We start from the raw sequence: 27,655 nt of genomic DNA on the forward strand, positions 1-27,655 counted from the left end.
TGAAGAGACTGTCCTTTCCCCATTGTGTATTCCTGGAGACTTTGTAGAAAATTAATTGACCATTATGCAATGGTTTATTTCCAGGGTCTCTATTCTGTTCCATTGATCTATGTGTCTGTTTTATGCCAATAGCATACTGTTTTTTGGGGGGGGAGGGTTTTTTTTTCCTGTAGCTTTGTAATATAGTTTTTAAAAATTTTATTGGAGTATAGTTGAGTTACAATGTTGTATTAGTTTCAGGTGTACAGCAAAGTGATTCAGTTATACATATATATATATATTCATTCTTTTTCAGATTCTTTTCTCATATAGGTTATCACACACTAGTGAGTAGAGTTCCCTGTGCTATACAGTAAGTCCTCATTGGTTATCTATCTTAATTAAAATAGTGTGTGTATGTTAATCCCAAGCTCCTGATTTATCCCTCTCCCCACGTTTCCCCTTTGGTAACCGTAAGTTTGTTTTCAATATCTGTAGGTCTTTTTCTGTTTTGTAAATAAGTACATTTGTATGTGATATAGTTTAAAATCAGGAAATGTGATGCCTCCAGCTTTGTTCTTCTTTCTCAAGATTGCATTGGCTGTTTGAGGGTCTCTTGTGTTTCCATACAAATTTTAGGATTTTTCTGTTTCTGTGAAAAAATAGAATTTTGATAGGGATTGCACTGAAACTGTAGATCACTTTTGGGGGAAGGGGCACTTTAACAATAATAATTCTTCCAATTCAGAAAACTTTTTCAATCGTTTCTCTGTCATCAAGGGCTTTGTAGTTAATAGATGTTGTTTATCTACTCTCATTGACATCAAGCAAAGTTTCAAAAGTGCTTCTCCCTCAGTTCACACCCAGGGCTGCATGGAAGATCCTATTTATGACCAGCTGATAGAGAGGTTAAAAGCCTGAGCTTGGTACATAGATGGATCAGCTCCATATGTAGGGGCAAGTTGAAAAAGGATAGCAGCTGCACTCTAGTCTTACTCAGGGGTGGCCTTGAAAGACAAAGGTGAGGAAGAAATCCTTCCAGTGTCCCCAGGGTGGGGCACAGGGACAGAGCTTTAGGCAATGCATCTGTTTATTCACTTTTTGTGGAAAGGGAAGTTGTCTGAAGTTGAAACATACATGGATTTATGGGCAGTGGTTAATGGCTTAGCTAGCTGGTCAGGAATCTGGGAGGAAAAAGATCAGAAGATTTGGGACAAGGAAATCTGGAATAGAGGGATGTGAGTGGATCAATGGAAAAGGACACAAAGTATCCTTCGTAAATAATATTGTACTAACGGGAGCACCTACAATGGAAGAGGCGTTAAATGGAGATGTGATGGTAGCCACCACCATTGCATCTTTTAAAGGTAGCACTAATTTCTGCCATTCCCCCCAGAAGACAATATGGTTTGGCCAGCGGGGCAGATTCAGAGGCTTCTACTTGGACTTCCCCGTTAAGACAGCTCTTATTCTAGACACCAAGGACCAGTGTAAGGTCATTTCAGCTACTCATTATGTATATTCCAATTATACAATCTGGAACCACGATAATTACCACCATGTGGGTCTGTGGACCCAGTGGATCCAACTATGGGCCCAGACTCTATTTATTACTTGGCCCCTTATGCCTCTCATTCTAATAGGGAGCCAATACCAACTCAGACTCTGTGTCCAACACTCCTTGAATTGTTTGGGTATCCCTCTTTCCCCAATGTACAGTGACCTAAATAAATTACCCCTTTGTGAAGCCATCTGGTCCTGGATCTCCTAACGTTTCTCCTCTTCCAGATGTTCCACACCTCACTTGTTCCAGCCAGATACCTTGGTTCCAGCCTCAACTCCTCTCCTTCCTAAGCTCCAATATCTAATCAATCACCAAGGTTTTTTAATTTAAAATCTCCATCTCCCACATTTCTGGAATCCATCCAAATCTCTATTCTAATGGAAGCTTCTGTGGTTGAGGCCACCATCTCTGAATTACTGTAGTTTATTCTTAACTGGTCATACAAAGTATTGAAATATTCTTAACTGATCATCTCACTGCCCTCCTTAACACAGTTTTCATATGACTCAGATTAACCAAAATAATCTGGTCACTTCATCCTCCTTGCTTAAAAACCATCATTGCCACTCTGATGTCTTAGACTAAAGTGCTTAGGAGGACCTGAATGTTCTGCTACTGTTTAAATATTCGCAGTCTTGCCACTGTCCATCTCACACCAATAACTAGTCATCTGGTAGGTCTTTCTGTTCCTCCAGGCCTTGGCGTAGTCTATTATTTCCACCCACATAGAAATGATCACAACTGCTTGCTGGGAAAGGCACGTATGGAATGCACGTGCCGTCTTTATTACACATTAGGCTCTCAATAATTACTGTCTAAATAAGTGACTAAGATGACTGATAAGGCCAGATCCTCTTGACTATAAATCGATCCTATTTTACGTTAATGACAATGTTAAACTAGGATTGTATTCTCCTTCTGGACATTATTTACATTTACATTTAATAATAAATAAACTACTGTAGTTCTCTTTGACAGCAAGACATTTACTCAGGTTTCACAGTCAAAAATGCCTGGCGAAGTACACAGTTAAGACAGACCCAAGCTCTGCCCCTCTGAGCTTTAAGTAACCAGGCAACTTTATTTGTTCTAAAAATCATTAACCATCCTACAGACATTATACTCACAATACAATGCCTTGGGTTCAACGGACAGGACCTCAAAGCACTTTCCAGGCACTTACCATGAATTTAGAGAACAATTTGTTTCCCCTGAGCTGAGGGGGTTGGGGGACAAATGCAGAGGATTCAAGAAACTGAAATACACAGAGAAAAACTTTAGCTAGTAGCTCCATCCTATATTTCCCACTAAGCATCCGACCAGAGCCATGCGAATTCTGGGACCTCAGCTTCCCGCCTCGGGCTGAAGCCGCTTCCAGCTCGGACCTGATTTAGAGCCCCGCCTCCCCTCCGGCCCCGCCTCCTACCCACGACCTGACTCTGAGCCCCGCCCATCTCCTCCACGCCCGCCCGGCCCCGCCTCCACACTCCAGCCCAACCCTGAGCCCCGCCCCTCGCCTCCTCTCCCGGCTCCCCTCCCTGCCCGGCCCCGCCTTTACGCTCGGACCCCTCCTTCTCTCCCGCCCCCTTTCCTTTCCACTCTCTGGCCCCACCTCTAGCTCCACGCCCCGGCCGGCCCTGAGCCCCGCCTCCATGACCCAGCCACACTTCCCGGACCCGAACCCGCCCGGGGCGGAGCTGCACCAGGTGCGGGCCTGGGGCGTGGCGGGCGCCACGGAGCGCCAGGTGCGGCTTCTGCGTCAAGATGGCCGCCACCAGCCGGGCCGGGGTCTGGTTTCCGTCCCGCGGCCGCCTTCCCGCCAGGCGCCCGCTGCTGCGAGTCGCCCTCTGCCTCCTGTGCTGGGGCCCGGCGGCTGTGCGCGCCGTCCCCGAGCTCGGGCTCTGGGCAGCGACGATCAATGACGTAAGTGGAGTGTCGGGACCCAGGCGAGGTGCTGCCCGGGCCCGCAGGTCCTCCCCGGGCTCTCTGGGCTCCAGGAGCCGGTCCCGGGCTTGTTGATCTGGCCGGGCCTGCCCCGGGTCCCCTGAAACTTTCTCTGGGCTCTTTGTCTGCTCGGCGCGGGGAGCGCCCCCTCCTCCGGCCCGACCTGGGCTGTGGGGAGGATCTGTCAAGCTTGTGTGCTGGGGGATTGCTATCCCTTCTGAACCCTGTTCATGAGGATCACCATTCCCGGAGTCCTGGCGCCTCGCTCTGCTCCGACATGCTCTGGCTAGATCAGGTCCTCGTTTTTTCAGACCTGAGCCCTGAACCCCTCGGCACTCCTAGCGGCATCTTTGGATTTGACCTCTCCTCGTGCCCGGGTGCAACCACAGGGCCACACCCGTGTGGCCACAGAGTGGATTTTCCAGGGCTTCAGTTTCCGCATAAATTTAGAAAGCGCTTGCGCCTTTTTTTTCTTTCTTTCTTTCTTTTTTTTTTTAATTATTTATTTATTTATTTATTTATGGCTGTGTTGGGTCTTCGTTTCTGTGCGAGGGCTTTCTCCAGTTGCGGCAAGCGGGGTCCACTCTTCATCGCGGTGCGCGGGCCTCTCACTATCGCGGCCTCTCTTGTTGCGGAGCACAGGCTCCAGATGCGCAGGCTCAGTAGTTGTGGCTCACGGGCTTAGTCGCTCCGCGGCATGTGGGATCTTCCCAAACCAGGGCTCGAACCCGTGTCCCCTGCATTGGCAGGCAGATTCTCAACCACTGCGCCACCAGGGAAGCCCTCTTTCTTTCTTTAAATGAGAAGGGAACATGCAATAGTCACCCCACCCCTCTTTCCCTCTTCTTGGGTTCCTGACATCACAGCTCCGGGAGTGTGTGTGGGCGGGGGCGGGGGCAGGATGTGTAATTAAGGGATGTCTGTCTGCAAGGCTAGTCTGGAGGCATGAGTGTGGAAACTCTTCCTTTCCAGGGCAGGCCATTTGAGAACTTGACATCCAGTAGTTACATGAGATGATGTGGGAGGAATGCAGAGGTAGAATTTTGGAAAGATTTGCTGAAGAGGGACAGGAAATCGAAGAGGCCTTATCTCCTGCTTTTCTAGATTCAGAGGATTCATCCAGCTCCATTTGAGATGAGTATTTTCCACATGTATGGAAACGATGTCCCAATTCTAAAGGCAAAACTTATATTTTGATTTCCTCAACCGGAAAGAGAAAGTACCAGAGGCTACAAATTCTTCCTATAACACAAAAGCTGCATAAAGGAAGGAGAATACATATCTTTCTGAATCTTTAAGACCCAGTGCAACCATTTCTTACAGGATTCTTCTGGGTTGGTGCCCTATTTTGTGTGCCAGTGATAGAGCCTGCGTATCTTCATCGTTAAATTTCTCTGAACAGTAAAAAGCAAAACTCAGAGAACCACACTTACCATTTGATGCTGCTTCTGTAGTGAGTGGGCAGTAGCATAAACTAAGTCCGAATAAGTTGGAAGTGAATCGGCTGCATACAGACTGACTCCAGCTGGTGGATCCTACAGGGTGGTTCTAGGCACAGAATTGCCAGGTCTCCTTTTCTTTTTTTAAAGTGAAGTCAGAGTCCATATTTTTATTATGTCAACTAATTCAAAAAAAAAAAAAACGTTTAAAGGCCCCTTGTGGGCCCAACACACCCCGTTTATAGGTTGGATTAGCCCCACCCCGGTCACCACTAGCAGCTTTGGGGTGTGAATGAGGAAGCGCCATTGAAGGGTTTTAGACATACCTGCTAATCACTGTGGCTGCTATCAAAGGATGAATTACAGGCTCCGGTCTGGAGGCGGAGGTACCAGTTATTGCAGAAGCGTAGGCCTGAATTAGGGCAGTGGTGGCAGGAATGGAGAGAAAGAGCTAAATCTGGGAAGTGCCTGTGAGATAAAGTAGGCATGCCGTGGAGATGGGGTGACGGAGGTGAGAGACGGGAAGGAGCCATGACTGGGGGTGGCAGCGCCTACAACCACGGTAGACAGCGCAGGAAGAGAGCTGGTAAGGAGCAGGGGGGGAGGTGTCTGGATTAGGCCAGGTGAGTGTGGACCATCTATTGGACGTCCCAGTGGACATGACCTTTAGGCAATTGGGTATGTGGATGTGCAGCTCAGAGGAGGGGTCTGGGCCCGGGGTTTGATTGATGTTGAAACTGTTGAGGAGGGAGAAGAGGTTATCAGGAAAGAGCTGCTTGTCCTATCAGTGTTTTTCCTTAATTCCTAACCACATGTTCGTTTATCGTAATCCCTTCTCACAGGATTTTTTTTCTTGGTGAGGGCAGACATTAAATAACTAACTAGTGTGAGATTTCATTTTGGTTGTGGCACGGGGTTGTGAGGAATGGGTCTTACAGACCATGGAAGGGAGGGCCTGGCCTGGTGTGGGCCCCAATGGAAGACCCCCTGTGGAAGGGGATATTTGAACTGGGTTTTCAGGGGTAAGAAGGAAATAACTAGATGAAGAGAGCGACAGGGAGGGGATTTCAAGTAAGTTTCAGGTTGACTACTAAGGTCCTGAGGGCAGGAAGGAGTGTCATGTTTTTGAGGACCTGAGAGAAAGGTGCAAGAGAGGTGGGCAGGCCTTGGTTTTGCGGGGCCCTGTGAGCGGCAGTGAGATTTGGTCTCTTGTAAAGAGACAGCGGTAAACCATAACTTAGGGAGAGGGTCAGTTGTTTTATCAGAAGTGCATTTATGTTGATACCACGAGAGCAGCTGCAGATGCACAGACAGGTTCTCTGTCTGAGCAGCAGTCATCGTACAGTGGCAGCCGCCCTCACCCGCCGTGTGTTGCTGGCCCCAGGAGCCTTCCGGAGCCTCGCATCCATTGCAGGGAGGAGATTACATGAGACAAGGTTCTAAGCCAGTGAGTGATGTGATCAGATTTATGTTTTTAATGCTTTTTTTTTTTTTTTTGGCCAAGCCACGGGGCATGTGGGATCTTAGTTCCCTGACCAGGCATTGAACCTGTGCCCCCTGCAGCGGAAGCACAGAGTCTTAACCACTGGACTGCCAGGGAAGTCCCAGACTTACATTTTTAAAGAATAATCACTCCAGGCATAGGAGTTAAAGGATTTGAACTATGTATTTTCCAGGATAAAACTATACTGTTAAACAGTAGAGAGAAATTTTTTTAACAAGAGCTTTCTGTATTTCTTTGTTTTTCATTATAGAAATCAGGACCTTTGATATTTAGGAAAACTATGTTTAACTCTACTGAGATCAAGTTTTCTGGTAAGTATAATAAACTAATATAACAGTAAAATAACAATAAATTATAAATAAGCAACATGTAATATAAACTAATGCATTAATTTAATATAAACTAACATAACACATTGTAATATTATATATTTTAAACTAGGCAAATATTTTTAAGTGATCCTAACATTTTAAGGGTTTCTTTTGTTCCAGTCGGGTCATAGTTATTTTCAAGAATGAATTTTTCTGATCCTGTCTCAGAAAATGTAATGTGAATCATTCTTTATCATTCTTTAAAAATTATAGTTAAAACCAAATAAAGTGGTCTTCAGCAAAAAAGTATTTGACCTCCGAAATTTGACTCTGAATCCCTTTTAAAATTCAGTAAATTCTTTTTATGGTTATATGAAATGCCATGATTGTGATGAAACCTTTGTGTTTCTGAAAATTTTCTAAATATACACATGATCACAGTATGAAATAAAAATTATTAGACACTAACAATTAGGATTTTAGAGCTTATGAAAGTGAAAATATTTGCTAGGGACTGTGTTGTCTATGTAAATACTGGTGTGTCATGACTACCAAGTCATAGATCCTGAGGTTTGCAGTATTTTTAATGAGTTTACATTGGATCATATTTACTGTGCACTAACCCCTCTAGGTGTTTCCAGTAACTTGACTAGGTCAGTTGGTTGCCAGAGTTTAGTTTGGGGTAAGGAGTAGTTTTTTTGTTGGGTAGAGCAAATTGGCTTCGTGGGACCCACAGCTGTGGCCCTTTTATCTCTCACACCATCCTCTGATCATTTGTTGGAGAATTCTGCCATGTGTGGTCTTTGCTGATGGAAGTAGGCCAGCCATCAGCTAGAAAGCAAAGGCGGTTCAAAGCAGCTTCGTGATATAGATCATCAGTGGTGATAAGAGCTTGGTAAGAGGAAATTGAAGCCCAAGGTGGGTGAGGAAAAAATTTTGGCCTCTCAATGCTTTAATAAATTCATGTCTCACTGTCTAGACAAGATTTAAAACACTGGTGCAGACAAAAAAATTACATGGGGGAATAAAAAGTTATATGGACTACTGAAACACAGAATGTGATTTTTTTTTAAATCAATATGTAATGTCCGAGATCAGCCTAAAAGTAGACCACAATTTAGTATTAACATATCTAAAGAAAGAAAAATGAGGCAGCAGAAGGGAGTTAGGAACAAAAGCGTAACAAAAAGAGGGTTTAGTCAGGTAAAAGCTGGCAGTGTCCCAGCACTGATGGGAGAGAGGTCTTTCTTTAACTACGACCGTAGCTCTAACATTGTGGCTGGCGGGGGTGGATGAAGTGCCCACCTGAGCCTCCTTGTTCTGCTGCCATATTCACCAAGCAGCCTTCTCATCACAATGGACATTCAGGAAGGTGTGCTGAAGAAAGAGAGTTAGTTGATCATTATACATCTACTTTATAGTTACTGTTTAAGTGAGTAATTAGGCATTCTGGTTTATACATCTACATCTGTGGTGTGAAAGATGAAACTGAGTCTCTGAGTTCTCCCAGAGCCACATTTTATTTTATTATTATTATTTTTTAAAAATATTTGTTAGGAATGACTTTTTTAAAAAATAAATTTATTTATTTATTTATTTATGGCTGCATTGGGTCTTCGTTGCTGCGCACGGGCTTTCTCTAGTTGTGGTGAGCGAGGGCTACTCTTCGTTGCGGTGCGTGGGCTTCTCACTGCGGTGGCTTCTCTTGTTGCGGAGCACGGGCTCTAGGTGTACGGGCTTCAGTAGTTGTGGCGCATGGGCTCAGTAGTTGTGGCACGCGGGCTCTAGAGCGCAGGCTCTGTAGTTGTGGCGCATGGGCTTAGTTGCTCCACGGCATGTGGGATCTTCCCAGACCAGGGCTGGAAACCGTGTCCCCTGCATTGGCAGGCGGGTTCTTAACCACTGTGCTACCAGGGAAGTCCCAGAGCCAAATTTTAGTGCCTACAAAGTTAAGCATTGGTCCCTTGGGTATGTGTCCATGCTGTTTTGTGGATCAGATGCCTTGCTTTCCCTAAGGAAAGCTAAGGTGACCCCTCTTAGCTACTCCATTCAAGATGCAGTCATGTGGAGCCACTGGTGAAAATCTCTCAGTGTAATTCACCATATTAACAGAATAAAAGCAATACATCATATAATCATCTCAAATATACAAAAAAGCATTTGAAAAAAATCAGCACCTATCCATGATGAAAACTCTCAGAAAACTAGAAATAGAAGGAAATGTCCTCAACCTGATAAAGGGCATCTATGCTAAATCTATAACTTAACATTATACTGGCAACTCTCCCCAGATTGACCTATAAATTCAATTAATCCCAATCAAAATCCAGGCACACTTATATAGAAACTGGCTAGCTGTTTCTGAAACTTATATGCAAATACAGAGGACCTAGAATAGCCAAAACAGTTTTAAAAAAGAACAAAGTGGGAGGGCTTTTACTCTCTGATTTCAGAACTTAACATGAAGCTACGGTAATCCTAACACTGTGGAACTGTGGTAGACACATAGAACAGTGCACATCGTTGTCAAATTGACTGATTCATGTCATAATTATGAGTCAACTTTTCCCACTTTGTAGATCTAGCACTTTTGTTTGGATAGTGGATATCGTGAATTTTTCATTCTTGAGTACTAGAATGTTGTATTCCGTGAACAACTTTGTTCTGGCAGACAGTTAAGTTTCTTTGGGGTCAGTTCGATCCTTTCCAGTTTTGTTTTTAATTTCTTTTAGGGTGGATCAGGAGTAGCCTTTGCTCTAGAACTAACTTAGCACCACTTCTAAGGTGCGACTCTTCTGCGTCTCTCCCAAACGCTAGGTGTGTTTAATGAGGCCTCTCCACTCTGGCTAATTCCCATCCCCATGTGAACTCTGAAAATTTTTCAGCTTGTCCCTATGCACGGGCAGGCTGTTATGCAGCCAGAGACCAAGGATCTGTATGCAGATTTCATTGACCCTTTCTCTGTGTAGTTCCCGCCTCTTGGGTACTCTGCCCCAGAAACTCTACCAGCCTCAGCCTTGGTTAACCGTAATAATTTAATTTAAGGAATTTAACTGTCTCCTTTTGCAGTGACTTTTTGGAGAAATTAGGTAATACTTTACTCATTGTTTCCTTAAAGTAGTCTATTTGTATTTATTTATTTTTTAAAGGAACATTTATTTATTTTTGGCTGCGTTGGGTCTTCGTTTCTGCACGCGGGCTTTCTCTAGTTGCGGCGAGCAGGGGCTACTCTTTGTTGCGGTGTGCTGGCTTCTCATTGCAGTGGCTTCTCTTGTTGCAGAGCACAGGCTCTAGGCACGCGAGCTTCAGTAGTTGTGGCACATGGGCTCAGTAGTTGTGGCGCACGGGCTTAGTTGCTCCACGGCACGTGGGATCTTCCCAGACCAGGGCTCGAACCCGTGTCCCCTGCCTTGGCAGGCAGCTTCTTAACCACTGCGCCACAGGGAAGTCCAAAGTAGTCTATTTTAAATTGCGTTCTTGAAACCTTAAGTTTATATTAGAGTATATATATTATTGTTCTAAAATGAGACTTTCTTTCTCTAAACAGTGAAGTCATTCAGTTGCTCTGGGCCTGTGAAGTTTACCATAGTGTGGCTTTTGGAGCATCATACCTGTCACCATGAATATTCTGAGCTGGAAGTAAGTAAAACACAAATTTTAAATGTGTCTAAAGCTATGAAGGAAAAATTAGGAGTTTAAAGATTTATTAGCTTATCAAGTGAGGAGGCCAGAAATAGAGAAGTGCCACAGATTTTGGGACTTAGGCAATAAATGCCTTAATTATATCAAAGTATATGCTTTCTGAGAATACAGATCTTTTAGTTTCCTTGGATCTTATGAAAAATGTTAGTAAATATTTAAATCAGAGTTGTGGAAACCACTGATAAAGGGGACTGTGGGTCACGCATAAATGAAAACCAACTCAATTTAAAGAAGAAATGTAAAAGTTTCACTTCATTCAAAAAATTAGTCATAGGGAACCTAGAACTTTAGTGAGTATGAGTAGATTTAGTGAGTATAAGTAGACCTCAGAAAGAGGTGAGGAGGGAAAAGGAGGGGGAGAGTGTGAGAGGAGGAAAAAGAGACCGGGTTAGGTCAGTGTGTATTTCCTAAGAACAAAGATATTCCCTTAGATTACACAGTACAGTGATCAGATTTACGAAATTTAACAGCGATACAATGCTAATTGATATAATAGCTAATAAACCATATTCAAACTTTGCCAGTGTCCCAACAACATCCTTTTTAGCAGCTTTTTTTTTTTTTTTCTTTTCTTTTCTTTTTCTGGTACAGGATCCAATCCAGGATCACATTGTATTTCTGCAGGTTTTTTTTGGGGGGTGGAGGTGCTGAGGGTGGTTCTTGACATGACATTGATATATTTGAGGTGTACAAGCCAGTTATTTTTACAAAATGTCCCTCAATTTGAATATTTCTCACGTTTCCTCGTGATTCAATTCAGGTCATATTTTTGGCAGGCATACCAGAAAATATACTGTTTTGTCCCATTTTTGGTGATGTTAACTTCGATCAGTTAAGGAAGTTTCTGCCAGGTTTCTCCACTGTAAAGCTACTACTTTTCTCCTTGTTGTTAACAATAATTTGTGAAGAAATACTTTTGCATTTATGTGTAGATGTCCTGTTTTTTCATCAGTCCTTGTTTTAACATTCTTTGATTCTTGCCTGAATCAAAGCACAGTTACCACTGTGATGATTGCTAAACAATGATTTTCTAATTCCATGTTTTCTTCTACATTTATTAGCATTCGACCATGAGGATGCACTCTTTTCCTCTCTCTTATCCGTCTGTCAGTCAGTCAATCAATTATCATTATGGACTCATTGATTTTAACTTTGTTGGGTGGGTTATAATCTATTACTGTATTTATGTATTTTGCTCAAATTGTCCCATATTTGGCCAATGGAAGCCTCTTAACCTTTTCTTCTTGCCTGGGAGTTGCCATTAGGAGCGTGGTTTTATTCATCCATCTAGGAGCCTCATTGTTCGTTCATGTGTAAATGAGTGTTCCCCCTGCACTCAGTTGGGTTTGCCATCTTTGCTTTATGTTACTAAGTGTTTGGTTTATCTTTCCTTGTAATTAAATGCTGCTTTCTTTCTCTGTAAAATCTTTTATACCTGGAGTAAAATGGAAGTAGCCCCAGGACAAAGTATTTTGTATTTCTCTGTGAACCATTTCCTTGTCGTAACATCTTAATCACTTTTCTTACTGTAAGAGAATGCTTATATTATGTATTACTGTACCTGAGCACATCAGAATGGCTAAAATGTTATGTTTACCTCAACTGTACTGAAAATTATATTCAAAACTTTTTCTTTTCGTTATTTTGTTCTATTGCATGTTTCAAGTGTTCCAAGCTGAATAACTTTTTGGTATTATTTAGATATTACGTGGAAATAAATTATGACATAGAATCTTACTTTGCATAGGAGCTGTCACAAAAACATGAACTTAGTGTCAGTGAAGACTTTTGTGGTCATTATTTCAAGAACAGCGAATGTTGGACAACAAAAAGTGAAAACTTAGATTGCAACAGTGATTTACAGGTGTTTCCCTCATTGAATGTGAGTACCTGTCTTGCCATGTTGAAATAGAATTTATGTTTCTCCCGGTGAATGCAAGTGTCAACTCCTGTTTTATCAGTATTTTGATAAAGGAAGGTGCTTAATTTGTCAATTTTTAGGTTTAGTTCTTTTGTGTGTGCGGCAGTACATAATAAGGGGAACCGTTGTTCCATTTCTTTGTGCCTTTTACAGCAGTATCCTTGAAAGAGGGTCCTTTTATCATCCTTTCATGATTTTCTGTCATTCCATCCCTCGTCTCTCTTCTGCCCACCCCAGTCAGGGCTTTGCCCCCATCATCCCATCAGAACAGCTCTAGGTCACGAGTGGCCTCCATGTCATTAGATCCCTAGGTCTGTTACTCCTACTGAAGATCTGTCAGTGTACTTGACTTACCAGCATTTAACACACTTGAACACTCTCCTTTGTGCACGTTCTCCTCCTAGCCTAGAAGACTAGATTCTAAAATGTTAACAGCAGTCATCTCTTGGTAGTGAGGCTGTGGGTCATTTTAACTGATTTTTTGTCCTGTAAATTCTGAAATGAAAATGTCTTTAATAAAAATGTTAAAGGGTTGTTTTAAAAATTTGTGTCAAGGTATAATAAATATACATAAATTTACAGCAAAGCTTGCATATCAGAAGTGTAGGGCTTGATGAATTTTCACAACCTGAACCCACCCGTGTGAATCCCGATCAAGAACGGGGCATTTGAGCACCTCTTGCTCCCTTTGAGTTCCTACTACCCTCCCTGCCAATGGTAACCACTGCCCTGATTAAGGAAGTAATTTTTCAAAAGTAGGATTTTGTTACGCACGTTTGGGATACCGTGAGATTTGTTCTCTGGTGTTCAGCTTTAATCTTTACTTTTTTCATAACACATTTTTTTTTCTTAATTGTTAAAACTATTTTTCCTTATGGAAAGGCAACAATATAAAATGAAATTATTTTATTTTATTTTTCCAGAATAAAGAACTAATAACAAATACCGGAAATGTTTCAAACCAGGAAGGGTCAGCGGTAAGTCATTTTATTTGCCTTTAAATCAAATACATACAAGTTAGAGTAAGACTGAGCAGAATCTGTTTCTGGACAGATACTCAGAGAGTGATCTAAAGTAGGGTTAGTAGGGCTTCCCTGGTGGCGCAGTGGTTGAGAATCTGCCTACCAATGCAGGGGACACGGGTTCGAGCCCTGGTCTGGGAAGATCCCACATGCTGCAGAGCAGCTGGGCCCGTGAGCCACAACTACTGAGCCTGCGCGTCTGGAGCCTGTGCTCCGCAACAAGAGAGGCCTGCGCACCGCGATGAAGAGTGGCCCCCGCTCGCCGTGACTAGAGAAAGACCTCACACAGAAACGAAGACCCAACACAGACAAAAATAAATAAATTAATTAGTTTAATAAATAAATTAATTAATTAAAAAAAAATAAAGTAGGGTTAGTAGAATTAGGAGAGAAAAAAGAAGCATTATTTAAAACAGTATATTTCCTTACATAATGTCTGTGTGAATTTTGTACATACTTGGTTCTGTCTTTGTTTAAAAATCTCTTTAAAGGTGTGATTTAACGGTAACTTCTATGTAGTCTTTCTTTATTTTAAAAAATAAAATTCCGCTGCCAAATGCCTGAGACAGCACAGCAATGGGCTGATCTGTATCGTCATTAAGGAAGTAAAGAAATAGATAGAAACCATGATGTAGCACGAGGGGGAGGGGCAATTTGGAATTTGGGGAAATTACTCGAAGTCAGAAGACTAAGAGGTTGAGAGGATTACAAGGAGTTGAGTGTAGGGACTGAAAGTGGATTTAGAAGAGCTTGATGTTTGCCTTTAGACTGGGACTCTTCTGCTTTTATACTGTTTTCTCCAGCCATCTTACAGAGTAGTCTGATAGTGGAAGGGCATTCACTCTGCAGTAAATGGACCAACTCTGCAGTGAGTGGACCAACTCTTTGCTTTGCACAAACTGTCACAGGTGGAGGAGTAGGAAATGAGAGGGAAGGATAGGAAATACTCAGGAAGGAGGAGTGTGAAAAGTTTGGTCCAGCTACATGGGGGCACTGCAGGGTTCACAGGCAGTGCCAGGGGGCAGTTTCAGGCCTCAGTGAGACTGCTAGCAACAGAGTGCCTTAAGGAATTTAAATACTTTAGCCTATACACCGAATCTGAGTCATTTCCAGCAATGTTATCTGACGTCTTTCTCCCCCAGTTCAATTAAAAAAAATACACATTTAAAAACTGAAAGCTTGGGACTTCCCTGGTGGTCCATTGGTTAAGACTCCGTGCTTCCAATGCAGGCTGTGCGGGTTCAATCCCTGGTCAGGAAACTAAGATTCCACATGCCTCAGGGCGTGGCCAAAAAGTAAAAATAAATAAATAAATAAATAACTGAATGCTTGATTATACTAGGATATTAGAAAAACTATTTGAAAGGTAGTATTAAATAAAACATAGAATGGTAACATTAGGGGGAAAACCTGTAGAAATATAAAAAGTAGAAAACATTGGCAAGTGGAAAAGGCTTTTTTCCTCCTCCATCCCTTTGGGTCTGGGAGGATGGTGGTTAAAAAAAAACAAATGGAGGAAATCCTTCCACTACCCGCTATCCTTCCACAGCCCACCATTCCTTTTATCTGTGTTTTTTTTTTTAAAGTAACCCAATTCAGTTCTTAAAAGTTGTTTTAAAATGTGGTGGACAATCATTTAGCTATATCTTATATAGCAATTTAAAAAAATAACATGAAGGATTTCTTTTTCTGTTTCAGGATGTTGTAGCCAAAACACAGAGAGATGGGTTTCATATCTTTATTGTTTCTGTTAAAACAGAAAAAACAGATGCAAGCTGGAATTTGAATGGTATAGTTAAACAGTATGCATGTTTCATTGTCTGCTTTTACTGTATTCTGTATTTTTGTCATTAACCCAAATCTACATTCTCTGTTAAAACACATTATTCAAAAATGATTTTCTGTTAATCACAAAAATGAATAATCTGTTTATTTGCGGTACTTAGAACTTTATGCTTATCTTAACTCTAATATTTATTTTTTTAACGGAATGGAAATTTTAAATTAATTTAAGATAAATTTTGGGAGTTCCCTGGTGGTCCAGTGGTTGGGACTCTGTGCTTCGGCTGCCGAGGGTTCAATCCCTGGTCGGGGAACTAGGATCCCACAAGCCGCACAGCGTGGCCAAGAAAAAAATTAAATTAAATTAAATAAATAAAAGGGTGAATTTAAAAAAAAAGATTAATTTAAAAAGTTTTAAACTTCATAGAGGGATACAAAATTCTCCATCCTTCCAGATTAAAAAAAAATTTTTTTAACATGTAGAAATGGGTAGGTGACACCTTAATCGTACTTGAAGTGGATTATATTCTGTTTCTTGAAAATGGCCATCATCAGGGGTTTAAAATTTTTGTTCTTTAAAAAGTTTAAGAAAAAAGAATCTGTTTGTAGCCTAGGAGTAGAAGTAGCATGTCTGGCAACTGTGGCTTCTGTGTTCTGTGAGCTCCCCTGCCTGCCCGTAAGGTAGATGCTCTTTGCCTCGTGAAACCGTAGTTCCTGGTGCCCAGTGTGAGAGCGGGCTCACACTAAGCGGTCTTCAAGGGAGCGAATGCTTCCATGGGTCCTGGAATTGCTTTAGCGGTCATTTTCTAGACTGGGTATCTGCTGGGCTGACAGTAGCCAAGCAGCATGTGAGGATCCTGGGGGTTTGCAAACTGCTCTGTTTCACCCACTGGGACACAGAAGTGAAGCCAGCCTCTGTCTCTGAGGGGCACCCAGTCCAGAGAGGAAGGAGGAAGCAGTGAGGTGAGTCAGGCATGGCCGCAGAGGAGGCCCAGAGCTGGTCTTCCACGGGGAAGCTGGTGGAGGGGCTGCTCTGGAGAGTGTGAAGCAGGCCTTCCTCCTGGAAGTGCTGTAATGGGCCCAGACCATGCCACACAGGGAGCAGGGGCCTTGCTGCCATCCTGCTCCCCAGCCTGTGCACCCTTCCTTCCCAGGTGTGGCGTCTTTTCCTCTGGCACCAGCAGGCAGCTTTAAGCTTCCGCTGGTTAGTAACTGGCGCAGTTGCTAAGCCTTGCAAGTCTTGCACTGTGTTCGGCACTCTGTTATTGCTCTCGGGCAACAACCCAAACTAGATTCTGGAGTTCAGTAAATTTTTTTTTTTTAATTTTTAAAATTAATTAATTAATAAATTAATTTGGCTGCGCTGGGTCGCCACGTGCGGGATCTTTAGTTGCAGCGTGTGGGATCTTACTTGCGGCATGCGGGATCTAGTTCCCTGACCAGGGATGGAACCCGGGCCCCCTGCATTGGGAGCTCGGAGTCTTAATTGCTGGACCACCAGGGAAGTCCCTGGAGTTCAGTAATTTATCCAAGTTACATTAAGAAAGACAAAGTCCTCAGCTAGGTCATGGACTCAGCCAGGGCCAGTCTCAGACCAGGACTACTTTGCTGTCTGCATAAGATCTGACTTGACCCACACTTTACAAGAGCATGTATACAAATACGTAAAGATATCTTCATACAGTTACATAATCAAAGGTAAAAATTCAGCATTTGTTAACTTGGTTTGTATTCTTGGAGTCTTAAAATGCGCTTACATTGAAAAACTTAAGGAAAACTGGTTGTTAATTTTAATGCCTTAATTTCTTTATCCCCACCCTGCCTTCACCAGTTTCTCTTTCTACGATGGGGCCTCATGGGTATATCTCTGCATCAGATTGGCCTCTGATGATTGTGAGTATCTCTTATCATTTTTTCCTTTTTTTAAAAATGAGTTTTGTATCCTAATTGGAACATTTAAACATTTTAAGAGCTCAGTGGTGGTAATTCCTTAGTAGCTAACACTTTGACATACCCTCTATTTCTGGTTCCATGGTGACTGGAAAATAAAGGATTGCAAACTTGAGTGTAGAAATGTCAATTTTCAAACGATCAAAAGGCTTAACTGACTAAAATTGCTTCTCCTCCCACAGTTCTACATGGTGATGTGTATCGTTTATATCTTATATGGCATACTCTGGCTGATGTGGTCTGCCTGCTATTGGAAAGATATATTAAGAATCCAGTTCTGGATTGCAGCTGTTATCTTCCTGGGAATGCTTGAAAAAGCAGTTTTTTATGCTGAATACCAAAACATCAACAGCACTGGGTTATCAAGTAAGTGGTGACTGTGTCCATGAATATGGTATGACCCAAGAGTCTCCTAGCATTTGTGAGCAGAGCTGTGGGGACTCCCCGCCCCACCTTCATACGATGGTTTGGGAACAACCGTATAGATGACGAGGAGGGAAGCCAAGAAGAGAATATCAGAGTAAGACTCTGATCCAGGCTAGCATGTGTGTTGTCTTCATTTTCTGTTTTCTTCTTGCTGACTTTCCCTTACTTCCCTCCTGGGGAAAAGAAAATTCCTATTCCCTAAGGTTCAGCTACCTGTGACTGGCTTTAAACAACACAAAGTTCTGGACTGGGGACATCGGGTGCTGCCAATCCTTTTAACATATTTCTCTGTTTTTTTTCCCCATCCTCTTTCTTCTCCTTTCCCCTCCAAAGAAGAAAAGAAAATTTGGCCACAGGGAGTAAAATTAGTAGTGCCAGGATGAATGGTGACTGCAGCCTTTTTGCAAAGAACTTCATGTGACCGTGGGAGATACCATCCCAGCTTACACAGTGGAATGTGGGAAGCAGGCAGGGCATATAGTGGGGCATCCTCAGATGGGTGCCCCAGACTTCTAGAAGATAGAGTTCAAAAGGGCCAGAGAAGTAAAGGTACAATTAATTCCATCGCTGAACCTTCAAAAGGGAGATAGCTCAGAAGGATAGAAAGCCCTCAGGAATGTGCTTCTGAGCGGTCAGTTACAAATGATCGTGGTACAGATTTTCAAAGGGTGTAGTTGTGTCTGCTCTTTATTTTAAAATACTCCGGGAAAAAAAGAGGGTGAGTTGGAAAATAGATGAGACAAATTTAGCATAATGTTGATAATTATGGAAGCTGAGTGACGGGTACATGGGAGTTCATTATATCGCTTTCTCTGTGTTGGAGAATGTTTGTAATTTCCCAAAATAAAAAGTTTAAAAAGACATGTACAAAACAATAAAGAAAAGACAAACATCCAGGGAGGCACGTTAGAGGTATTATTACCCTACAAGAAGTTTTAGTGACGTGTGTGCGTGTGTATGTGTGTGTGCCTGCCCTAAACCAGATAAGGAAGGAAGGAAGGATAGAGCTGCTGCGTATGACCGGGGGTTAAAGCATTCTTGAATGTCAGAGAAGGTGGATCAGCTCCTTTGCTGCCAGTGGTGGGGGTCTCTGTCTAGAAGAGGGTGGCGTGAACTTGGGTGAGGGGCAGCAAAAGCCTGAGATCCATGAAGAGAAGGAAAGACCATCTGTCGTCCTCAGGGCCTTCAAGCCCTCTGAGATGACACCAGAAGGCCCTTGGAAGAGAAACCCCAGACTGCTTTCCTTGTCTTTGAGGAGTCCTGTGGAAAGGAGAGGCGCCAGACGGGGCCTGGGCTCATGTTGTTTCTGATTTTCCCAAGCGTAAATTCTGTAACCCAGGCTGTCTTGCTTAGCATTTGTCCTGGAAGGATAGACTTCAGAAAAATCAAGCAGTGATGATTTAGTGATTGTTAGGACCCAGCAAGGATACATTAAGAATAGGTTGTGTCAATTGACTTCTTTGTTTTGTGCTTCTAGATTGGCAGTTAGGCAAATGTAATAAATTTAGTATATCTGCACTTCTTCAAGGTATTGGGCAAGGTGTCTAGTGGTTTCTTCTGGAGAAGGCAGAGAAACATGAACTGAAAACAAGAATATTAGGTGGATTCACAACTAGTTTCTGAATGGCTTTCTCCTCTCCATCTTTACCGCCAGCACGCTCAGCATCTCTTGGCTAAATTCTGGAATAGACTCCTGCGCGTTTTCCTCACCTACAGTCTATTCCTCTCCAAGCCATTAAGTAGAGCAATCTTGATAAAATAAAGCTGTCTACTTTATTCCAAGGGTCAGCAAGCTTTTCCTGCAAAGTCTACACAGTAAATATTTTTGGCTTTGCGAGCCATGTAGTCTGTGTTGCAACTTCTCAACTACTGCCATTGGAGCATGAAAGCTGCCACAGACAACAAATGGGCATGGCTGTGTTCCAATAAAACTTTATTTACAAAACAGATGTAGGGCCAGATTTGGCCTATGGGCTATAGTTTACTAGTTCCTTTTTCACTCCCTTGTTTACTATCATTGACTTCCCACTGCCCTTAGCAGCAAGCCCTGACTCATGGCCTGGCCTAAAACTTAGGTGATTGGGCCCCACCTCTGCCCCAGCCTCTTTTCTTGACCTCCCTTGTTACACACTCTGCAGCAGACATGCCGAACTTTCACTTCTTGCAGCATATTTTGCTTTGTCTCTTTTTCCTCCATGCCTTTGCATGTGCCATTTCCTTTGCTTTCCCCTTTCCCTCCTCCAAACGGTTAACTCCTACTCAGCCTTCAAACCCTGGTGTAGATGTCACTTCCTATGAGAAGATTTTCCTGCCTCGTGTGGATTAGGTCGCTTTCATCACAATCCTGGGAGATACAGCAGTTATACAACAGTTACCTCCAGCACTTGCTGAGTTCTGTCCATTTACTTGTCCCGACCAGAGTACAGGCTTCACGAGGGCAGGGAACATGGTGTGTCTTTTACTGTGATAGCCGCACGGTAGGAGCGTGAATGAGTAAATGATGAGGGCAACCTGGAGAAAAGAGAGCTCTTGAGGGCATTATGGTTTTCAGATATTTACAGGACAGGAAAGGGCTCCAATTCTTTGCAGCCTCAAGGGAAGAATAAGAACAGAGGGGAGCTCGGGGAGACAGATTTGCAGTGGACGTGAGAAAGCTGTACCCAGTAGAGCCGATCAGAATCCCCTTCATTGAGGTTTCAAACATCACTTGGGTTAGATGACCTTTAAATTAAACATGGCTAATTTGTCTGAGGTCAGGACGTAACTGTACACAGTACACATTTAGACTCTTGGCGGCAGGCGTCCAGATGGACCCAGAGCGAGTGATTTTCCTTCGTCCCCCTCAGCCCAAGGTTTACTGATCTTTGCGGAGTTGATATCTGCGATTAAGAGGACGCTGGCTCGCCTCCTGGTGATCATCGTGAGCTTGGGATACGGCATTGTGAAGTAAGTACCGGGGCCCGGAAAAGACACTGCATCCCCATCCTGTGATCCCATCCATCTCCGCTGTGACCCCTGTGAAACCCGACACCTCTCAGTATCATAACACAAACCCCAGAGGGAAATACATGCAAGGACGTGTTTTTAAAAGATTTCCATGCACTGGCTATTTTATTCTTTTCTCCGATAAAGATCCTGAATTTGAATTCCAGTAACTTTAGAGTTAGATGAATAATCAACTATAAGGATAATGGAACATTTTAAATGACTCTCGAAGTTCAGACCATTTTCTGTTTCCTAGACAGCATAGTTAGGGGTCATGATTGTGTATGAGATATTGTAAGAGAGAACGCTCTGATTAAACACCAGGTTCAGCAGAATTTCTGGCCGAAACCTGGCAGTCGCCTGAGGCCCCGCTTTCAGGACCCTCTCAAGCAGATCTTTTCTCCCTCTTACCTTTGAGTCCCTGGGCGTGAACTTGGAAGAGCCTGTTCCCTAAGACCCTCTGACTCCCAGAAACTCAAGCCCTCACACTGGACCACAGCTCCATCTTCTGATGGCAGGCCTTGTCAGCTGCCAGGTTTCCCCGCATCCCTCCCCGCTCCGAGCACTTGCTTTACTGTCTTTCTCCTCAGCACTTCATTGTCAGGCTTCCCTGTGATTTCAGTATCCGTTTGAGGATCCTTTAAGAAACCTGACCTCACTTCCTCACCTCTGCCGCTCTTACCTGTCACCTCCCCTCAACTACCGAGTCCCCTGGCCATTTTCTAGACTTGATTATTATTTATTATTGTGTATAATGGCACCCTCTCCATGGTGGCACATGTAAGCAATCCACTCTTCAGCCTCCCCCATTTCCTGTTTACTTTCTCTAATATGTCAGCTGTAGGCACTCTTGGTCCCTGGTGTGGCCTCCGGCCTATTGATCCCACCGCCTTCCACGGTCCGGCAGGGCACTGATCACCCCTGCCACCCCTGAGGGCCTCCGCCTTTTCCTTTGTCAGCCTCCCTTGATAAATCCAGCTCTCCATCTGTGCAGGCTCAGCTGGGGCCACAGAGTCAGCCTGAGAAGAACACCCCCCACCCCACTGTCTGGCTCAGTTCACTTCATGACCCTGAACTTGAAGGGCACCCTGAGTGCTGCTGGCAGTTCTCGATCCCCTTGCCATTTGTGTTCTGACTCTTCACTCTGCGGAAGACCACTTACCCCTTCTCTCTCCTCACACCTCCCTACCCTCATCCATCGTAGCTGATCTTGGCTCTTTTCTCACTGAGGAATTAGAAGCCATCAGAAGGGAATTGCGGCCGTCAGGTCTGTGTCATCCTCCCCACCTCTGGACCACACGCAGCGTGTTCTGCTCCTGTAAGGCGTGGACCATCCCTGTGTGTGGTTAAGCCCCGCCCTGCCCTGGTGCCCTGGGTCCTGTTACCTCCTCTGTCAAAGAAGCTGTTCCAGCAGTCTGTCCCGTTTTCTCTGATAGCGTCAATTTCCCTCTCCGGTGGGCCATTCCCCTCAGCACACTGTTACTTCTGTCATCTTCAGAAGCAAACCCTCCCTTGAACCCAGATGGCCCTCTCCTCTGCTTCTCCTTCATTGCTTTTCCCCGGTGTGCAGCAGCATTTTTCCAATGTGTTGTCTGTACTTGGCCGCTTCCACTTCCCTCATTTTCTGTCCTTGTGAGGTTTGGCCCCATTCCTCCACTGAGACTGCTCTTGTCAAGGTCACCTTGACCTCTCCTTGCCAAATCGCAGGGCCCCGCTCAGCCCCCGTGCAGGTGCCGGGTCGTGGAGGCTCCTTCAGGGTCTCCTGTGCTGGAGCCCCCTCGTCTTCCCGAGCTCCAGTGTTGGGGGGCCCTGGGCTCAGGCCCCAGACCTCTGCTCTAGTGACTGGCCTCCCCGAGGCTTTCTCATCCAGTTCTGTGGCTCTGGCTGCTGAACGAGTCCAGAATGGGCCCATCCCGCCCCTCCACAGCCACCACCCTGGTCCAGGCCACCAGCTTCTCCTGCCGAGACTACACTCCAGTAGCCTCCGAACTGGTTTCCCTGCTTCTGCCCTGGTCTCCCGTCAGTCTTTTCAAACACAGCAGCAGCCAAGATGATTCTCTTAAAATGTAACTCCAATTTCATTACTTCTCTGTTCATTTCACTCAGTGAAGCCCAAATTCCATCTTGCGGCTTCTCCGATGGCTGAACTCATCTCCTGCCACTCTCCTCCCCAACACTCTGCCCCCTCCTGCTGGTTTTCTTGCTCTCACTGTCCCTTAAACACAGCAGACACTTGGCTCACAGCGCAGGAAGGGCCTCTGCTTGTCAGCTTCTCCCCCGGATCCCAGGCGTGGTTTGCTCCCTCACTTCCTTTAGTTCTCTGCCTCACCATCACCCCCCCCAGGGAGGATGGCCCTTTGGGACCCTAATCAGTGCCCATCCTCCATCGCTGTAGCCCCTCATCCCTTTTGATGTGTTTCTTAGCATTTGTTGTCTCTTCCCCCCACTTGCGTGTGACTTCCCTGTATGGTGTCCTGCTGTATCCCGAGGCCCCAGTGCGCTGGGCGGCACACAGGGTGCACTGAGTAACCGTGCACTAATGCACGCACACGTGCTTCTGAGCTCCGGACTGGTGCAGTTACCAAGGCTGTAGCGAGGAAACCTTTTCATCTGTTTTGCTTTCTTTTGTGTTTTTGGCCTTAGTACAGTATAGAGAACACAAAACCCTCTGGGTCCCAGGGGCAGCTCACAGCTGTAGTTATGACCATCAGGTCCCAGGGTGCAGAGGGCGGTGGCTGAGAAAGGGATAGAAGACTGAGCTGGTGGGTGAGGGCTCAGCCCTTTTTGACTGAATCCCTTCACTGTCAACTTGTGTTCAACCCTTACAAAGCGAGCGCAGTAACAGTTCTGGCTGTTGCAGGGTTCCAGAAGGCTGGCTATAGTGAATCAGAATTTAGATTAACTAAATTAGATAAATTGTCTGAAATATGAGCTATGGGTATTAGTTCAGTTTTTACTTAGATTTGTTTTAAAATGACTATCATAAGTATTTTTTTTTTTCAAAACCAGTTTTTTCTTCTAATTACTCTGAAAGGAGGGTTTTTGAGTTAAAACGTATTCACAGTAAATTCTGACTTGCAAGTGTCATGAAAGTTGTTCTTTTTTTTTTTTTTTGCCACGCTGTGTGGCCTGAGGGACCTTAGTTCCCCGACCAGGGATTGAAGCTGGGCCCACGGCAGTGAAAGCACCACGTCCTAACCATTGGACCACCAGGGAATTCTCGAAATTTCAGTTCTATTTTCAAATGACTAATTGCAAAAATCATCATCTTTGCATGTTCTCAACTCATTTATACTTTCAAAGAATCAAAACTGTTATTTTAATTCTTTTCGATTCGAAGAATGAAAGCTGAAGTCTGTTCGGACTGTCGTTTGGGAGTATTGCGAGAGGAAGGCAGTGGGATTCGCTCTCCTGACATCCTGCTCTTTCTCTGCCCAAGTCATAGAATCAGTGGATTATCGCTGACAAGACACATCTCAAAACACTTTACAATTTCTGTTAGTGAAAGAATTAAATGATTATGTTTGCCAGTGACACTTAGAAGTTGGCACTTGCTTCCTAGGTTTCATCACTCTTCTCATCCATTCTATAGACATAGTACCTGGGTTATGTTAATCATATTGCTTGGATTTCGGCAGCAAGATCCTCTGGCCTCAGAAACATTGCTTCATAGGCATCACTACAGCTTCAAGTCCTAGAGAAGGAGGCCAGATTTCCCTGAGCCTGTTTCTGCCTTCTTCCCAGGAAATAATGCTGTTTCCTAAACCGAAGTACCTCCGAGGCGGAAAGAGACTGACGTGATTGGATAGTGACATCCCTGGTGTTGGAAATGGGGCCAGTTACTGTAGTCAGATACATTTTACTTACCTTCCTTTTTCTTTTTCTTTTTTCTGTTTGCTCCTGCTTGTTCCAGGCCTCGTCTAGGAACAGTCATGCACCGGGTCATCGGACTGGGGATCCTTTACTTTATCTTTGCGGCTACTGAAAGCGTGATAAGAGTCATTGGGGTAAAAACTACATCATTCCACTTGCACTTTTTTTGTTGTTGCTGTGAAATATGATTTTACTTTCTATCTCCTGAGATGAATTTTTAAAGATAGGAAGTTTGTGATAAAGGCCCAATTTGAGTTTATTTCCCCCCCCCCGTGGACTCTTTCCCTTTTTAAATACGTCCTGAACGTATAAGGCTAAACAGAGCACTTTGTAAAATGATGTGGTTATGAAGGCACCACGTGACGTCATCCTAGGAATTAGCTCCATCTCAAAAATGTTCGTGGTTGTTCTTTACGAAGAACATTCATCTTTATCATTATGCAGTCTGAGCACATTCATTTCTTCCTTAACCCTTGGTTTAAACGTGTAAGTGAAGAGAAAGTTCATTTTACCTCGTGTGCATACAGATATTATGCGTCATCGCTTTTTAAAGTCTCCTTTGGTTGTAAGTTTTCCCTGACTCTTGTGGGCTCAGAATTTGGGGGATTCAGCAGACTCCACGCTTGGAAAAACTAGGAGGAGGTCGTGTTCTGGGGAGAAACGGCTCTAGCAACATGGGCAGCAATGCTTTACTCTCGAGAAGAGCGAATATTTGTATTTGTGAAGACCCCTACATTTCTAGCTCTCGGTTTTCCTTAATAATATGGCTGACGACCGAGTGATTAAGAAGCTTATTATATTTTTACTTGATTCAGAGAACCTTGTAATTTTTAGTCAAAACATCTTTTGGATTAGATGTTTAAATCAGATCACTGTGTACAGAGTGAATAATCTGTATATTGCCACATAACGTCTACTTCATGTAGGTTGATCTGACCCTTAAAGCAGGACATTTGTCCAATAATGTTAAAAGCTTCACTCTTCTGGTGTCTTTGACACATCTGCATGCTGGGTTAGATACACCTGCTCCTTGAAAGGTGCATTTATTTTTACTTTTACATAATAATGAAGAACTTTGCATTTACATGTATAATTCACAGAAAACTCATCTTTCCTAGAAAGAAAATGGAAAGGATAAACATCCCACGGATAGATTGCATTGTATTTCTTTAAAATTTTACACAGTCAGCATCTTAGACGTGACCGTTTTAAATATGATTCTCTGTCAGCTCTTGAGTACGCATCCAACCTATGGTTTGTTTATACCCTTCCACGCAGTTCCTCTTCCTTATTTTACTTTTTTCATGTCCTTTCACATGCGTGGGGATGAAGAGGAGTCCATTTCTTTGGGAGCCATGGCTGCAGGTTTGGTGCGGAGAGGGCAGAGATTGAAATGGTTGACCTGAGTCGGGTGGGATGCGCTGTGTTTTATTTGCCACTTTATCGTACACTTTTATGTTATCACGGGACAAGTTGATGACAAACATTTGTTGACACCAAAACATAACTTTCATGTGCTCAAACACAATTCTGTTAGGCAATAACATCTTTTATGTGGCCTTTTATAAAACGATGATATGAGATAAATTGTTTTTCTACATCAGATGATAATTATTATGATACAATGAAACTTTTACATTCAGATTTTTTTCCCTATTTTTATTTTTCAGGGTTCTAACCATTTAGCTGTTGTATTTGCTGACATTATTTTAGCTGTTATTGACTCCATTTTTGTATGGTTCATATCCTTTACTGTGTCCTAAAATTGTTGTATCATTAAAATCAGATTATTTTTAGTTTGTAATAATAATAGAAAGAAATATACTTATGCATTATTGTTACCTCAATATAGAAATTTAGTTGAAGGTGAAAAAGTAACGATTCCTCCAACAAAAAATATCCTTATTTTTTCTATTAGTTCAGCAAACTTAAATGCACATATTGAGCGATCTGGTAAGGAAGACAAATACATAACTAGGAGCAACATAGCAATAGTAATTGCCATTTTAGAGAGGTGCTATGCAAATAGAGGAAAGAGAAATTTATTCCAGGGTGAAAATCAGGAAAGATTTCAGGGAGATGGTGACATTTTAATTGAGACTGAATGGACAAATGGGGGTTTACTAGGAAAAGAACTGAGGGAAAAGCATTCTGGGAAGATTTAAGGGGACCAAATAGTTGGAAGCATGAAAATATAGGGACAGTGGCACGATGTCTCAGAGTAGCTTGCCTGTAGGTAACGTGTGTAGGAGAGTCATGGAAGGTGGGACCAGAAGGGAAGGATAGAATGACATGCTCGAGAGTTTAGAAGGTGGAAAGTAGCCAGGAGTTGAGGCTGCACAGGTGAATGACATGATGAAATCTTGTAAGAAGGAACTCAAGGATGGCATTTTAAAAAATGCCTGGGAAAGGAGAGTCTAGAGCTGGGAAGTCTAGTAAGGAGTCATTTGCCGTGGGCCAAAGGAGGGGTAGTGAGGGTCAGAAATGGGACAGAGGAAATGGAAGAAGGACTCCGGATGACAGGCTGGCTAGGAATGGGTGGGGAAAGGGAGAGAGGGCTCCCAGGAAGGCGTGCACGTCTCAAGTAGGTGGCTGGGCCAGTGTTGCCATTCTCAGGGTGGTAAACATGGATAAGGGACCACAGTGGGTGAGGGTTGAGCTGCCCGGGGCATTAGTGTGAAGAGGAGAGTTGGAAGTCCCAGCCTGGCTTAGCAAGAGGAGTCAGAGCTGGTGATGAAGGTGGGAGTCAGCTTTGTGTGGGAGAAGGTCGCAGCCGCGGAAGCGACCCAAGAAGAACAGGTAGACCAGCAAGTGGAGAGGAACCAGGATAGTGCCTCGTGGGGCGGAAACATGCATGGAAGGAAGTCCAGGGCGAAGGGAGGTGGGAGAACCAGGAAGTCGTCCTGGAGTGGAGGCTAGGAAAGCTTTGGTAAGGAGGGGTGCTCAGCAGTGTCTAGCGCTGCAGAGAGATGAGTTCCCGAGGTGCACCTGTCTGCCTGGTGCATTCCAGGGGTCACGGCGGACAGCAGGAGAGCGGGTTCGGTGGAGGTGGTGGGCCAGAGGCCATAGCACAGCAGGAGACGTTTCAGAGACAGTGTTAACCGATCCTTGAGCCTCCTCCTCACTGATTGAGTGACTCCAGTGGAGTCTGGGCAATTCCACTGTTTTCCTCTCCAAGGCAGGACCCTCTAAAGCGCATTCGTGGAAATGGGAGGGATTCTAGAGAAACTACGACCTGGTCAGAGCAGAATGC

At 43.9% G+C, this 27,655-nt stretch overlaps 1 protein-coding gene across 2 annotated transcripts in view; it reads left to right on the forward strand.

Moving 5' to 3' along the window:
- Positions 1 to 3,137: 3,137 nt before the first annotated feature.
- The window catches only part of TMEM87B (transmembrane protein 87B), a 51,753-nt gene continuing 27,235 nt past the window's right edge, over positions 3,138 to 27,655 (forward strand). The window contains exons 1-11 of one of the 2 annotated variants that reach the window (XM_036873045.1): positions 3,138 to 3,466; positions 6,681 to 6,741; positions 10,289 to 10,380; positions 12,191 to 12,325; positions 13,288 to 13,341; positions 15,085 to 15,175; positions 17,000 to 17,061; positions 17,301 to 17,484; positions 20,391 to 20,490; positions 24,443 to 24,536; positions 26,073 to 26,144. In XM_036873045.1, coding sequence (XP_036728940.1) covers positions 3,308 to 3,466; positions 6,681 to 6,741; positions 10,289 to 10,380; positions 12,191 to 12,325; positions 13,288 to 13,341; positions 15,085 to 15,175; positions 17,000 to 17,061; positions 17,301 to 17,484; positions 20,391 to 20,490; positions 24,443 to 24,536; positions 26,073 to 26,144 — 1,104 coding nt within the window. In that variant the 5' untranslated portion in view covers positions 3,138 to 3,307. The remainder of the gene's footprint in view (positions 3,467 to 6,680; positions 6,742 to 10,288; positions 10,381 to 12,190; positions 12,326 to 13,287; positions 13,342 to 15,084; positions 15,176 to 16,999; positions 17,062 to 17,300; positions 17,485 to 20,390; positions 20,491 to 24,442; positions 24,537 to 26,072; positions 26,145 to 27,655) is intronic. The other variant, XM_036873047.1, reaches the window with a different exon arrangement.

Source organism: Balaenoptera musculus, chromosome 13, assembly GCF_009873245.2.
Source record: "Balaenoptera musculus isolate JJ_BM4_2016_0621 chromosome 13, mBalMus1.pri.v3, whole genome shotgun sequence".
Classification (NCBI taxonomy): domain Eukaryota; kingdom Metazoa; phylum Chordata; class Mammalia; order Artiodactyla; family Balaenopteridae; genus Balaenoptera; species Balaenoptera musculus.